At 39.4% G+C, this 15,365-nt stretch overlaps 2 protein-coding genes across 11 annotated transcripts in view; both read right to left on the bottom strand.

Annotated features, from left to right (window-relative positions):
• ZC3H11A (zinc finger CCCH-type containing 11A) overlaps nucleotides 1–11,647 on the bottom strand; it is a 37,815-nt gene extending 26,168 nt beyond the window's left edge. For 2 of the 10 annotated variants that reach the window (XM_045536296.1, XM_045536305.1), the window contains exons 1-2: nucleotides 11,503–11,592; nucleotides 4,288–5,729 (exon numbers count right to left, since the gene is read on the bottom strand). The gene's annotated coding sequence lies outside the window, so the exon portion shown is untranslated. The other 8 variants (XM_045536304.1, XM_045536298.1, XM_045536300.1 and 5 more) reach the window with 8 other exon arrangements.
• On the bottom strand, nucleotides 6,760–10,741 carry ZBED6 (zinc finger BED-type containing 6). The gene has a single exon (XM_045536295.1). The coding sequence runs from the start codon at nucleotides 9,804–9,806 to the stop codon at nucleotides 6,867–6,869; it is 2,940 nt and encodes a 979-aa protein (XP_045392251.1). The 5' UTR covers nucleotides 9,807–10,741; the 3' UTR covers nucleotides 6,760–6,866.
• Nucleotides 11,648–15,365: the final 3,718 nt, after the last annotated feature.

The following is a 15,365-nucleotide window of genomic DNA, read 5'->3' as shown; positions in this document are numbered from 1 at the left end:
TTAGACATAATGAAAAATTAAGACCATCAGTGATTTGCTACAGCATGAGTGATAAAGGTTGGACCTTTAATGGCACCTCAATGATCCACTAGTTGGAGGTAAGTCTCCCCTGACCTCAAAGCCAGGGAATGCATTCTGCATTCTAACATACACCAAGAAGTAATTTTAAAAATCACTTCAAATGGGGTCAAGTCTCTGGATATTCAAGTAATTATAATGACACAGATGCAAAAAGGAAAAGTATTAATCTGAGAAGAAGGAAAAAGTTTAATAGAAAAAAAATTTTTTTTTTTTTTTGAGACAGTCTGGCTCTGTTGCCTGGGCTAGAGTGCCATGGCATCAGCCTAGGTTACAGCAGCCTCAAACTCCTGGACTCAAACAATCCTTCTGCCTCAGACTTCCAAGTAGCTGGGACTACAGGCATGAGCCACCATGCCTGGCTAATTTTTTCTACATATTTTTGGTTGTCTGGCTAATTTCTTTCTATTTTTAGTAGAGACGGGGTCTTGCTCTTGCTCAGGCTGGTCTCGAACTCCTGACCTCAAGTGATCCTCCCGCCTCAGCCTCCCAGAGTGCTAGGATTACAGGCATGACCATCATGCCTGGCACAGAAAAAATTTTTTTAAAGGGAAATAAAAAGCCTAGAGGTAAATTTTACTCCTGAAATCAACATCCCAAAGAACATACATGACTGCTACTGGTTTCAGAAAGACCCTCAACAAATTAATGAAACAATAAAATGGCAGCTATAAAATGGCAACAAAATAATATGAATTACAATTTTTGACAACTAATTTTCAAATTAGACTCTGCAAAGATCCCTCAGAGTTAGGCAGAGTGTGGGGAGATTGAAACCTGAGTAGATGGATATCCTCTTACTAATGTTTCAACAGAAAGTTCCTTCATGGCTCTGTTTTGCACACTAAGCTTCCATACCTTTCACTATGGGGGAAAAAAACGAATATAATTGCTATTCAAGAAAACGGCAAAAAAAAAAATCTAAAAATTAAAGTAAAATTTGATAGTAATAATGCTATCCCAAGCAAACACCCAATACCAAAATGCATACAAATAATCTGTTAAGTTTTAAAAGGAAAAAAAAGTATACGACTTATTAAGAAAAACCTGATTACTTTTCAACAGAAAATAGCTGTTTGAAAGTAGGAGGCCAAGATGAATAACTCGGCCTTTCTCAACCCACCCCTACATTAATGTAGGAAGAAGGAGACATTCTTTTAAAATCTTCATGTTCTCAGCATGTTTTAAAGGATATAAAATTGATACAGATGAACACACCACTATGAAAAAAGTGTGGGAAGAAAAGAAAGCTTAAAAAATTAAGAAAATTGGGTGCAGTGGCTCATGCCTATAATCCTAGCACTCTGGGAGGCTGAGGCAGGAGGATCGCTTGAGCCCAGGAGTTTGAGGTTGCTGTGAGCTAGGCTGACGCCACGGCACCCTAGCCTGGGCAAGAGAGTGAGACTCTGTCTCAAAAAAAAAAAAAAAAAAAAAAAAAAAAAAAAAATCAGACTTGACATTATTAGATTTCTTATCTGAATCTCTAAATGCCAAAAGATAAAATGCTATGCATTCAGAATTTAAAGGAGATTATGATCTTAGACTTAGCCTTTCAAACTACATTTCACAGATAGCTCAGGATTTATAAGTTTTTAGATACGAAAAGTCTGAAAAAGTATACCATCTATGTATTCCACATACTCTTGAAAAAATTATCCAAGTATTCTGACTTGAGAAAAAGAATCTAGAAAAAAACCTCAAAAGTAGAAAATGAACAAAACCAACCATGTCACAGGCACTATTTTCACTGCTTTTTAAAAACGTTTAAAATGACTGCTTTGACAGATGAAAAACCCTCAACTAAGCATTAGGAAATTGAACCAGATATCCACTAAGAGTACCACTACATGATCATGAAGGTTTATGCCAGGACTAAGAATGGTTTAACATTAGGAAATTCATTACATTAATAGTGTAAAGGGTGTAAACAACCAAAAACCATGAAGATTTTAAAAGAAGATTTCAAAAAAGAAAAAATGGTTAAAAAGTAAAGAAAAAATTTTGTTTTGTTTTTTAAGAGATGGAGTCTCACTGTCGCCCAGGCTGGAATGCAGGGTGGCACAATCATAGCTTACTGTAGCCTCAAACTCCTTGGGCTTAAGTGATCCACCCACTTCAGTCTCTGGACATCTATAGGTATGCACCACCTTGCCAGGCTAATTTTTTTCTTTCTTTCTTTCTTTCTTTTTTTTTTTTGAGACAAGGTCTCACTATGTCGTCCAAGCTGATCATGGACTCCTGGCCTCAAGCGATCCTCCAATCTTAGCATCCCAAGTAGCTGAGATTAGAGGCGAAAGCCACCAATGCCCAACAGAAAAGGGATTTAAAATAGTATTTTTTAAAAAAGTAAAATGGCTTTTAAAAAATTTTTAAAAACCCCAAAGCAAGCTAAAATGCAACATACATTCTTGATAAAAACCCTTAGGAAATTACAAGGTACTTCCTTAGCATAAATGCACTTAATCACCAGAAACATCCATACATAAAGCATGGTAAAGCAGCAGAGGTAGGTTCACTCAAGACAAAGAAAAAAGGAACACCCAACTGTCTCTATTATAATTCAACACTGTTTCAGATTTTCTAGCATATAAAGAAAAAAATAGCATAAATACTACAAAGAATGAGACCAAAAAAAATCCAGAACCTGCAGATTATATGCTTGCAAACTAGAAAATCAATGAAGAAATATTGAAAATAATAATATAAGATATACAAAAAGGAGTGAATTTCCTTTATGCCAGCAACAACAACTCAGATGATAACAGAGGGGCTCATTCACAAAACTATAAAATACACAGGAAGAAAGTGAAGTAGTATGCAAGACCCACATTAAATTAAAAACAAAACCAAAAAACTTTAAAACTATGAAGGCACAGAAGACCTGGATAACGGACAGATTAATGGAGTATTAGATGAAAGAAGTTAACTTTTCCCAAAAATAATTAATACACCAAATACAATTCAATTCAAAATCCCCATAAGAGTTTATAATTGAAACTTGACAGATTGTGAAATCATCTGGAAGCATAAGTATTTAAGAAAAATAAAGACACTTTAAAAAGGACTTGAAGAGCCTTGCTCTACCTGATATAATAGATGGTAAATATAACAATGTTTAAATGTAATAATGCCAAATGAATAAGTACACACAAATCAACAGAACTTAAGACAGTTGACTATCAGTTATTTATCACATAAATAAATGTGATTTATAAAAAAGGTCACGTTTGAAATTAACAAAAAACAGCCAGACATTTGAAAAAAAAATTTCTACTCCATCTACAAATCCTCAAGGGAATAAAAGCAGGGATGGCAAAGGGTTTTAGCTCATTAATTACAGCACTATCTTGAGAAAGATTCTGAATTCATAACTGCACTCAGCAAAAAGGCAAACCGTATCTGACAATGTCTATCATGCTTATGGCAAGAGTGGCGGTGTCATATAACTACAATCTTTAGATGGCATCTTTAATGTAAAATATATAATCAGTCAACAAAATGGGGAAAAATGCATGGTATTTTTTTTTTCATAAGCTCAGGGTAAACAAAAACCTTTCCAAGCAAAAGATCTATCAGCAACATGGCCAAAGATTAGTATCTTTACTAAAAGGGATGCATCAAGAACTTCATATCAAAAAGACTTCGTTAGTTTTTCAGTAAATTGGTACAACTTTTTTAGCAAGTAACATATAACAATTCTATAAATTCTCATCCAGGAACTGGTTCTAAGGAAGTAAGTTCACATAGGTATGTGCACAGACTGTTATTGGACGGAAGGTTATTTTTGTTTGTAATGGCAAAAACCCAAAAGTCTATCAATAAGGGATACATTAAACTATGGCACATCTATACAATGGAACACTACATAGTCATGAAAAGATGAGGCAAAGCTACGTGTGTGGACATGGAAATACGTTGTGATAAACTATTAACAGTGCTTTTCTCCAAGGAGATGGAGAAAATTACAGGGAGATTTCACCTTGGCTATATTATTTTTACCTTTTTGCAATGTGCATATATAATCAAAACAAAGAAAGAAAGAAAGAAAAAAAAGTTTCCACCCAAAAACTCAAAGTCTGTCAACAATTACGTACAAGAAAAAATGTCTGGACAACAGCCTTTTAATTTCTTACTGATCCAGGAAAAGCATGCCTTAAATTACCAAAATGTTCACTTCTTTAATGAGAAAAAGCCCATTTCCCCACTTACATTAGCTGGTTGCTCTCAACAGGAACGTCTGTGTCTTCACTGAGTTCCAATCTATTACGCCTGTAGGTCGAACCAACACTCAATCCATGAATTAATAATAATGAGGCAGAAAAAATTTTCCTCCTCACATTGCCAAGGAAACCTCTCAGCCACAATTCAAACACAGGACGTGTTTTTAAAACATCTCCCAACTACTGGGAGATTAAGTCCATTCAAATAACCTTTGTCAGACTGGAGACAGCTAGGTTAGTTATCTCCTCAAAAACAAAAAACAAAAAAAGTTCATTTAAAGATGAACTTGAGATTCAAAGGGTTATTAAAAAAAATAAGATCCATCTTCCATAGCCGAACAATACAATTAAAAAAAGAAAAAAGAAAAAAAACACCAAAATTCAACAAGATCCAATTTCTGGTCTTCAAGATCTCTTCACCTATTAAGAAAAAAACAGAAACCTTCCCCCATCTTTATTATCTGTATAATAAAAGCATACTTGTATGTAAAAATATAAAGTGTTTTATGTATATAATATACATATACATATATACTAACTGGCTTATACACACACACATATACACAAATGTGGGAAATAAAACATTTGGATAAGTTTCCCCTTTTGAAATATACTGTAAAAGCCTTTAGATTTGGGTTCATTATAAAAATAGTGAACTTACTCTTATACCAAAGTATCATGAAGTTAACGTTAGGCTAAATTTTGCCCAGCCCACTAAATAAAGATTAAAGGAAACCTTACACATATATCAATGTGTGTAACATGGATGTATGTAAATCATCATCATCATCATCATCATCATCATCATCATCAGGGAGTGTTTAACCAAAAAAGATAGAAACGTATAGTTATCGAGTAACTGCAGAGTGGTGCAGCAAGCTGTAGAAGGCAGAGCAGCATTATAGCCATTCTAAACTGGTACTGTCAAAATACAGAAAGCTTCTATCTAAGGGAAGATTTTTTCTTCTTTTACACCAACACCAGTGTCACTGGCATGCCATTCAATATTTGCCCTGCAAAGGCTTGCTTATGCAGCCTAGTTGCAAATTCTTTACTATTGATGGCTACAGCTAAAGACTTTGTAATTATCATTTACTCCAACTAGTAAAAGGGTAAACTTCTGGAGTTGAAATTTCATTTCACAATGGTACATTTACCATTTAAGAATTGCAAAAAATAAAAAATAAAATCAAAAACAAAAAAATCTATTTTGATACATAGAAATGAGTTCTAAATTTTGAAACCAGCCCAGTAACAAAGCAATTTTGATTCTTACGTTAATAAATACTACATAATTTCTAGGCTATATCTTGCCAAATACTATCCAAGACAAAACTAAAATCAAAACTTAAAAAAAAGTGGACACCTTTTACTCACACTTAATACTAGTCAATTTTCCAGGAATTTTTTGGGCAGGGAATATCCCCAAATCTAAAATGAAAAAAAGGAAAAATTGGGATCTTACATTAGTTATTCAGTCTGAAACTTCTACTAGACTTTTACTAAAAGTCATCATTTTCTGGCCTCCCACTCAATCACAAAAACATATTTTCAGAGTGGAAAGGGACCTTAAAGATACTGAGATCAATTCACTCATTTCACCAATGATTCCTAACACATGAAAATATTGACTGCTTATTTTTCATTAATACACTGGCCAAAACAACTTCATAGTTAAGAATACAGTATTATGGATCATTAAGTATGTTTTTTAAAAGATTACCTAAAATAGAGAACTATCCTTTGGGAAATGCATACTGGGTTTGTCAAAGTAAGTTCATAGGGCTTTCATTACAATATCCATTCAATCTTTTTCAAGTTTTGCAAACTTTTTAGTATGTTTTTTCCCCACAAATTATGCAAAAGTACCTATACAATCTTTATTTTTATAATGTTTTTTAAAGGTTAAGCCAATTTAAATACTAAATGTAATTTTTTCCTAATTGTTTTTTCTAATGTAAGGGCCAGTCCTAAATATACAGGATAACTATCATACTCAATAATTTGAAATTATAAAGCTGACCAGTATGAGGAGGTAATTATACTTTCCAAATATAAAACAATTTTATGGGTTTTCTTTTCCCCAAGTTGTAAGTAAGCATCAGAATTTTTAAAGCAATAGAAAAATGGGGCTGGGGGAAGGCAGGCCAGCTTAGTATGCTTTTTTTTTTTCCCTCATTTCATTGATTTCAGGGCAATCAAACTTCCCACGCGGGGGGAAATTTTACTTGAAACCAATTAATAATTCAATCTATTAACCAGAAAGAGACTAAGGCCTTTCAATGCTGCACTATATTTTTTTAAATTAAAAATATTTTTTCCTTCTCAATTAGTATAAACAAAATTTTCAAGTGCTCACTATACTGAGTTACAACTGTGAAATCTTTAATCTTCATTTTATCAAAATTATATTACCTCAGGGATTTTCAGCCCTTTTTGTGTTTTCAGGTTTCCCCAGACTTGTTTTTTAAGGAATAATTAATATGACTATATATAACAACTACAGCAATTAGGATACAGTAACACAGCAAAAAGTTGCCCCTTTTAAATGGATAAAGGAAAAAGAAATTAAGGTATTATTTCTTTTTCATTGCTTTGAACTTCATTCTCAGGATCCCAGCTCAGAACCAATGTAGAATAATCATAGTTAACATTTTTCAAGTTCATTTTCAGAAACATCAGCTGTTCTATATTGTCAAAGTCCAAGCTCATGATCTGTTTTGGATGAAAGTGGCTATTTGTAGTAAAGATACATTCAGACTGCCAACTACACATGGGGCAACTTAGATACTGAATAGCAACCTGGGTCAAAGCCGGCCATATGTTCATCTTCCTCTGCCAGTAAATCAAAGGGTCATCACCTCCTGAGAATTCTGAATACTTCTCTTTGAAGTACTCATCCACAATTGCTATAGCAGAAGGGAAAATGAACCTTTTGCTTCCAATGGCAACGCTGTCTGCAGCTGAACTATCAATGGAACCTGAATTGGAGGTGCCCTCTTTCATAGACAAGGTAAATGCATCAGCTCCTACTGTAACTGAAGAACCAGAAGGTTCTGAAGTCACAATCTGGCAGACCTCTGGTGAAGATTCCATATAATTACAAACCTCTTCTGCAAGAATCTGTTTATAAGTTTCTAAATCAGCACCTTGAGGAAAAAAGTCTTCCAAACTGTTTTTAAAGCAAGGATCCAACAAAGTAGCCAAGATACAGGGCTTGGATTTCAGCATGGCACTTAGTAGGGTATCTGTTTCAAGTTTCAGAGATAAACTGTCCACCAGATTGAGGGCCTGAGTAATTCCTCTGACTTGAAAATCTTCTCTGAGTTTCTGCAGGGAAAGGAGTAGATGATGGATTAGGGGTAGCACTTGATTCAATCCTGTGGTCTTCACACTCACTTTCTGGGTGGCCTCCTCAAATGGCTTAAGAATATCACAAACATAAGTCATTAGAGTCCACTGAAGGGAAGTGAGCACAACTCCACTGGCTCTACCAAGACTATGGTGAACTGAGTAGCAATGCTCTAAGAGCCATTTTAACATATAAAAGGTAGAAATCCAATGTCCAGTTTCATCCTGCTTCAAATTCTTCCATGGGAGTTGGTGATCATTTTGGAACTCTTGCAGTATCTGACGGGCCTTTACCGAATGACTAAAATGATGACACGTTTTCCTAGCAGCCACTAACATATTCTCAATGCTTTTGTGCTCACAGAAGAAGTCCTGAATGACTATATTTAAACAATGCAGGAAGCATGGCACGTGGGTAAAACCACCATCTTTGATTGCATGTACCACATTCGAGGAATTGTCAGAAACAATGAAGCTAGGGATAAGAAAATTAGGAGAAAGCCACAGACCAATCTGGTCATTTAATTCTTGTAAAATGTTGGTTATCAAACAGTCTTTGGCCAAACCTGTAACACAAAGCACTGCCCACTTTCTAAAATTGGGGATCCTGCCATTATGGGGGAAAGGTGCAGTTTCCAAAGAGACCCAGTGTACAGTCACAATGAAATAGTCAGTGGATGGGTCATGGGTCCATATGTCAACAGTCAGGTGGATCTTTTGGCTTTGAACATTCTCTAAAGTTAAGAAAATTTTTTCTCTGACACAATCATATAACTGAGGTACAGCCTTAGTGAAAAAGTAAGTCTCTGATGGCAACCTATAGTCAGGGGCTACAATCTGCATGAACCTCTGAAAGGCTGGGGTTGAGAAGTAGTTGTAAGGATGCATATCCTCCACAATCATTTGAATAATTGCCTGACTTATTTGACTTGAGACTGGATTTTCACAATATGTTGTTTCTCTCTCCTGTGCATGTATCACAGTGTTTTGCTCTGCAACAGGAATAGGACTTTCAGATCTATTTTCAACCTCTAACACAGGAGGTTCATCTGAATCAGAGTCGCTAAGGTCCTCAGCTGTTAAATCTTGGCTGCCTGTAGACTTTTCTCCATGCACAGTGTCACTTAGGGGATCATTTCTCTCAGTCTCAGTTTCATCTAACCCATTTCCAACAGCACCATTGTCTTTGTTGGCAACAGCCCAATGGATGGGATGGGTGGCCTGGAGGTGTCGTTGAAGTGTTGAAGTTCCTAAGTGAGAACCTGGCCTACCCCGGCTCACACTTCTTTTACATATATTACACACAGCTCTTGAGATATGCTGAGGATCAGTGTAAAAAAAATTCCAAACTGCAGATGTCTTGGCTCTGGTTCCAGGGATTAAGGCATGCTTGACAATGTTACTTTTGATGAGAAATCTCCCTCTTTCTGCCCTTAGGGCATCAGATGCTGATTTATCACGTTTCTTACCCATTCTATTATTATCTAATGGATCAGTAGGAATATATTCAAAGCTTCCACTGCTTCCAGGAGAAGAGGGAGATAAAGATACATCCAAGGTAAAATCTTCCTCCCCACTAGTGACTCCAAACTTGTTGGCCCTGGTCCAGTGAGGAGAATGTCTTGCCTGCAGATGTCGTTGAAGAGTAGATGTACCAAGATGGCTTCCAGGTTTACCCCTGCTGACACTTTTTTCACAGAGATTACAAATAGCCCGCCAGGTGTACTGGGGGTCAACATGAAAGAAATGCCATACAATGGAAGTCTTGGCTCTGGTACTAGGTAGATAGATCTGTTTTTCTATATTGCTCTCAAAAAGACTTTCTTCATCCTGGTCAGGGGCATCAGATGCTAACAAAGCAGGGGCATCTGCAACAGGCCTCCCAGATCCCAAATCCTTACTAAACTTTTTGGCAAGGATCAATTTTTTTCGACGTCTTTTCCCCTTAATTCGCAAACCCTTCTTTCTTTTCTTTTTAGCAGGCAATTTTGCCTCTTTATCCAGTCCTTGTGCCACCATCTTTCCCTCTACCACATTTTCTTCATCTGTATTAGAATTAATAGGAACACATCCCAGAATCCCAGCACCACTAAAAGTGCTGCGTCTTCTGCCAGAAGTGAGGGAGGAAACTGGTACATTTAAAGTACATATACTCATTCTCTTTATGTCTCCAAAATTTGCATCTGTTAGTTGGCTTATTATTCAAGCAGAAATACAGCTGTCTCTCTCTACTTGCATTACCTTTTCTCCAGTTTCTACAGGGAATCAAATTCTCTCTGGACCAATAACTTCCAAGCCAGGTTATTTTTGGAGAAAAAGTGACAGCAAAGGAGAACATTCCCAAACTCTTTCTTAGAGGGTTTTAAGATCCCTTCCAACTTTCTGAGGTCTGAATTCAAACAGTCCAGTGTCCTCATGTTATAGAAATAAGTACTGAGGCCCCCTTTCCCAGAGTCATAGAGTTGGTTAGCAGCAGCTAGAAGCCAGGTCTCCCAAGTCCCAGGTTCATGTTCTTTCTGCTTCATCAAGAACTTTATCTATCTGAAGTGCCTTCAAGCTTTTAAAATATGTATTTTTATGATGACTCCTGATAGCAACATCAATTTTCCCTTAATTCTGAAATTAATTATTTTCAGGAAATTTCATTTGAACAAAAACATAGTGCATCATTCAACATGCATTATTTAGGACTGTGATTTGCCAATACAACCAAAAAAATAAATTGTGGAAAACTAAATCAGACTCCACATACTGGTCATTAACAGCAGCAAATGCTAGTTGAGCCCTTTTAGCTCTAACTAAAAGTAATACAATTTTTAAAAATGTGGGTGACTGGAAAAAATGCTTTGATTGTAACATTTAAAAACAAGATTACAAGCTGCATTTTCGATTTACTGTTTATACCAGGAGTTAATCCTAAGTTTAGTTTTCAGGTATTTTTAGACTGGAGCAGCTTTACAGCCTGTAAATAAGTAACTCACAAGTTGGACTCTACATGAACAGCAAAAACTGAAATACGAGCTTTAAACCATTTCCATTCCTTTTCAGTTGCTCCCTCCCCTTCCCCCAATACCTACACACATTTACCCTAAAAAGCATCGCTATCACTAGTTCCACAGCCTCCTTCTCAAGGTCCAGAACCAAGGCCTGGAAGATGTCAACAAAATAGGCCTTCCCCATAGGAATCCGCACCGATTATGGGAGGTTAGGGGGTGTTCTTCATTATGGTTTCAGCAATCCTACAAGGAGAACGGAAGTGTGTCCCTGTTGCTCTCGACTCCGATGCTGAGGGCCGGGGACGGGAGTGTGATTAGGGCGGGGAATGGGTGTAGGATACCGGAATAGTGTCGGTGGCTTTCAGTATGTGGAGTTTGAGAAAATCTCCAAAGTAGTGGGCCCCTGGAGAGGAATGAGAGTAGGTAAATTCAGCTCCTGGCACTCAGTCTGATTCAGGCAGTGAGGGTCCGCTAAACTAGACAAACTGCTGCCCGGAGCGGAACGCGACCCGTGTCGGCTCTCGCTCCGGGAGCCGGACGGCACTCGGCTTTCGGGGCTGCGCCGGGGTCCCCCGGGCTCGCGAACACCGGATGTGGGGGAGGGGAGGAGGGAGGGAAGCCGGGGGGAGCGGGCGCCGCGGGGGCGGGGCGGGGGGGCCGGGAACGGCGAGCGGGAGCGCGGGGCTCCCGGCCGGGCCGGGCCCAGGACTCGTCCCGGCGCGGGGAAGGGCCCGCTCTGCCTTCCCGGGCTAGGCCGCGACCCGGGGGCGAGGGGACGCCGCTGCCACTCCCCTCGCCCTGTCCCCCACCTCCTCGGCCCCAAGCCACCCGGGAATCAAAAAAACGGGTCTAGTTACCAGAGAACAGAACTTTACCGAACCGGTGACACTATCCCCGACTCCCGGTAGCTGCCACGTCTTTCTTCTTTCTTAATCGCTGCCGGCCGTCGTCCTCGGAGCAGCAGCAACAGCAGAAAAACCAAAGACTGCCAGCGTCAAAGATGGCGCCCGGCCGCAGGCTCGGCCCTGAGCCCCGGCCGGCGACGGTGCCAGCGCGGCGCACGGAGCGGCATCCTGGGACACGTAGTCTCCTGGACGAGGCGAGGCCCAAGATGGCGTCTCGGGTCCCGCGTCACGTGACAGCGGACACGCGGCGCCCTGGGCGCCTTCGCTTCCCAGGAATGAGTTTCAGGAAGTTACCGCGCTCCTGAAGCCGTCTCTGATACAATTTTGTTTTTGTTTTTGAATTAAGTGGGGTGATAAGCGAGAAGGCCGCACTCGGTTTCCTCTTGCCGAAGTGTTTGCTTAATGAATAAATCGCCCAAACCGTGTAGAAATTTAATTTAGAAGTTAAATTTCTAAATACGCAATGTTGAAAGACTTGTGAGTTTATTTTTATTTGAAGAAGTGAAATTGGGCTTTGGGGGAGTTTTTTTTATTTCTTAAAACAAAAGTAATTCATGGGCGCGGTGGCTCACGCCTGTGATCCCAGCACTCTGGGAGGCCGAGGCGGGAGGATCACTCGAGGTCAGGAGTTCGAGACCAGCCTGAGCGAGAGCGAGACCCCGTCTCTACTACAAATAGAAAGGGATTAACGGGGCAACTAAAATATATATAGAAAAAATTAGCCGGGCATGGTGGCGCATGCCTGTAGTCCCAGCTACTCGGGAGGCTGAGGCAGGAGGATCGCTTAAGCCTAGGAGTTTGAGGTTGCTGTGAGCGAGGCTGACGCCACGGCACTCACTCTAGCCTGGACAACAAAGCGAGACTCTGTCTCAAAAAAAAAAAAAAAAAGTAATTCATGTTCATTAAAAAGTTCATGAAAAGGAAAAACTATCAGTCGCCTCCCCACTTCATTATTACCATTATTCTGTATTTCCCTATTTGAAAGTTTTTACCTTTCCCCCCTGATTATAAAAGTAATACACATAAATTTTAAATAATACAGAAATACAGTATAGAAAGTTAATCTCTATTAATCTCATTCCTGAGAAATAAGCTCTCATAAATTTACCATATATCCTTTCTAACTTTTTAAATGCAAATTTACTTAAATATACTCGAGTATATTTAACATTTATTAAAAGGATTTGTTCTGTAAAATTTGGATGCAGTCAAAAGGCCACTCTCAAGGATCCAGAAGGTCAAGTGTGGCCCCAGGCTGTAGGTTCCTCACCCCTAGGCCCTTCAGCAGAACTTGCTTAGGTTACATTTTACCTAACTTGGATAAAGAATACAGTTCTGCTACTAAGAAAGGACACACTTGATGGTAAAGCAGAGGGGACTCCAGGCACCTTTTATTTTCTCTTGTGTTTGTTCTGCCAATTGCTAGCTGGGTGTGAGAATCCCAGCCAGCCCATGACTAGGGATCTGTCAGAGCAGAGGGGTGCTGAGTCTCCTTATCCTTGGGATTTTATCTCCTTTCAAAGTGAGGAGCCACAACTGTAGAATCTTAGCTCCAATCCCTGCTTTATATGACAGTACTCTGTGGTTGCCATGTCAACCAGACTTAACAAACAGGTTCCTGGTAACTAATCTCTATCTGTGCCACAGGCCTAGGGTTTTTTAATTTAACAGGGTTCTCCAAACAGCTTAAGGGTTTTCCAGCCTAAGGCTTTCCAAGCTGCTGTCCTGGCCTGACTGGTATGCTATATATAGTTTATAGTTATATCATATTTCATGAAATCTAAAATATCATTGATTATAAAAGAGAGGAAAAAGAAAACCCTGCCAATTACACTCTGACAGGCCATTGATCAAAGATATTAAAATTGGAGAGAATGTGCATTTTTTTTTTAAGGTGGGAGGTTGTGAGGAGGGGTGCACAGTTTCCTTGGTTTTTGTTGTTGTTGTTGAGACAGTCTCACTCTGTGGCCCTGGGTAAAGTGGAGTGGCATCATTGTAGCTCACTGCAACCTCCAACTCCTGGGCTCTAAGTGATCCTTCTGCCTCAGCCTCCCCAGTCCAGGTAGCTGGGACTGCAGGCACGAGCCATAACAGCCCGGCTGTTTTTTTTTTCTTTTCGGTAGGAACAGGGTCTCATTCTAGTTCAGGTTAGTCTTGAACTCCTGGGTACAAGCGCTCCTCCTGCCTTGGCCTCCCAGAATGCTAGGATTACAGGCATGAGCTACTGTGCCCAGCCAAGGAATGTGCATCCTAGAATGAATGAAATAGAGTATTTAAAAATAAGAACAGGCTAAAACTATGTGTAGTTTTTTGCAATTTGCTTTTATCATTTTCAGTATATCTTGAGTATCTTTTAATGATCATGATCAGTGCTTAGAGGCTTAATCACACACATCCTTCACAGTTCCTTCCCACTCAATGTAAGGCTCTGTTTGCAGTTTGTTTCACCAGTCCCTTACTGATGTAAATACTCGTGTTTCCATTTCATTAGTCTCTCTCAAGGGGGGAAGAAAAATAATAGAGTAACATGGATATTGAAGAGGGCAGAAGTTAAAAGCCTGAGGCTTTGGAAAAGAGGGAGAACTAGTTGGGAAACCCTCTGTCAGGAGAGTCCGCATAGAACTCCCCTCTCCCACAATATATACACAGAGGATTCTCAGGGATGGGGGTTGGCTTGCCCTTTATACATTACACAGGGTAGGTATCCAGACCCAAGGGTATAATGTCAGACTCCCCTTACCCAGACTGCACCTCAAATTCTACATGAATTTTAAACAGTCTCTAGACCTTTACAGTAAGTAATCAACAAAACCTTTTAGGATGTTCAGTGGGGTTTTGCTTTGAAAGAGAAGGTTTTGTAGAGCCCTCTAGAAAAATAATGCAAAATTATTCAGACAAAATTAGCTTCAAAAGAAAATATTTCTTTAAACTAGAAAAAGAGGCCAGGCACGGTGGGTCATGCCTGTAATCCTAGCACTCTCGGAGGCTAAGGCTGGAGGATTGCTTGAGTTCAGGAAGTGAAGATCACCCTGAGCAAGAGTGAGACCCCCCATCTCTACTAAAAATAGAAAAAATTAGCTGGGCATGGTGGTTCACACCTGTAGTCCCAGCTACGGCATGTGCCACCATGCCTGGCTAATTTTTTCTATATAGATTTTTTTTTTTAGTTGTCTGCTAATTTCTTTCTATTTTTAGTAGAGACGGGGGTCTCACTCTTCTCAGGCTGGTCTCGAACTCCTGACCTCGAGCGATCCTCCTGCCTCAGCCTCCCAGAGTGCTAGGATTGCAGGCGTGAGCGACCACGCTCAGCCTGCCTCAGCCTTCTGAGTAGCTGAGACTACAGGTATGTGCCATCACGTCCGGCTAATTTTTCTATTAATATGTTTTTGTAGAGACACAGTCTCACTGTGTTGCTCAGGCTGGACTTAAGCTCCTGGCCTCAAGCAATCTTCCTGCCTGGGCTCCCAAAATGGTGGGATTATAGGCATGAGCCACCTCACTCGGCCCCATCAAGTTTCTCGTATATACAAGCACTAAGACTTTATTGAATTATTATTGAATTATTTAGTATATTCTTGACCAGAAGAAAACTACCATTTTTCCTAAGTGTATTAGTTATCTATTGCTATATAACAAATTACCCCAAAATTTAGTGGCTTAAAAAAAACAAACATTTATTATCTCATTGTTTCTGTGGGTCAGGAATTCAGGAGCAGTTTGGCTGGGTGGTTGTGCCTCAGAGTCTTTTGTGAGTTTGCAATTAAGTTGTTGGCCAGGGCTACAGTCATCTGAAGGCTTGACTGGGACTGGAGGAT

The sequence above is a fragment of the Lemur catta genome, chromosome 23 (genome assembly GCF_020740605.2).
Source record: "Lemur catta isolate mLemCat1 chromosome 23, mLemCat1.pri, whole genome shotgun sequence".
In the NCBI taxonomy this organism is placed as follows: domain Eukaryota; kingdom Metazoa; phylum Chordata; class Mammalia; order Primates; family Lemuridae; genus Lemur; species Lemur catta.
Note: the sequence above shows the minus strand (reverse complement) of the source record. Positions and strands in the feature narration are given on the sequence as shown.

Bases quoted from the DNA above. Each gene is read 5' to 3' on its own strand.
- ZBED6 (XM_045536295.1), bottom strand. From the start codon at position 9,806: ATGAGTATATGTACTTTAAATGTACCAGTTTCCTCCCTCACTTCTGGC.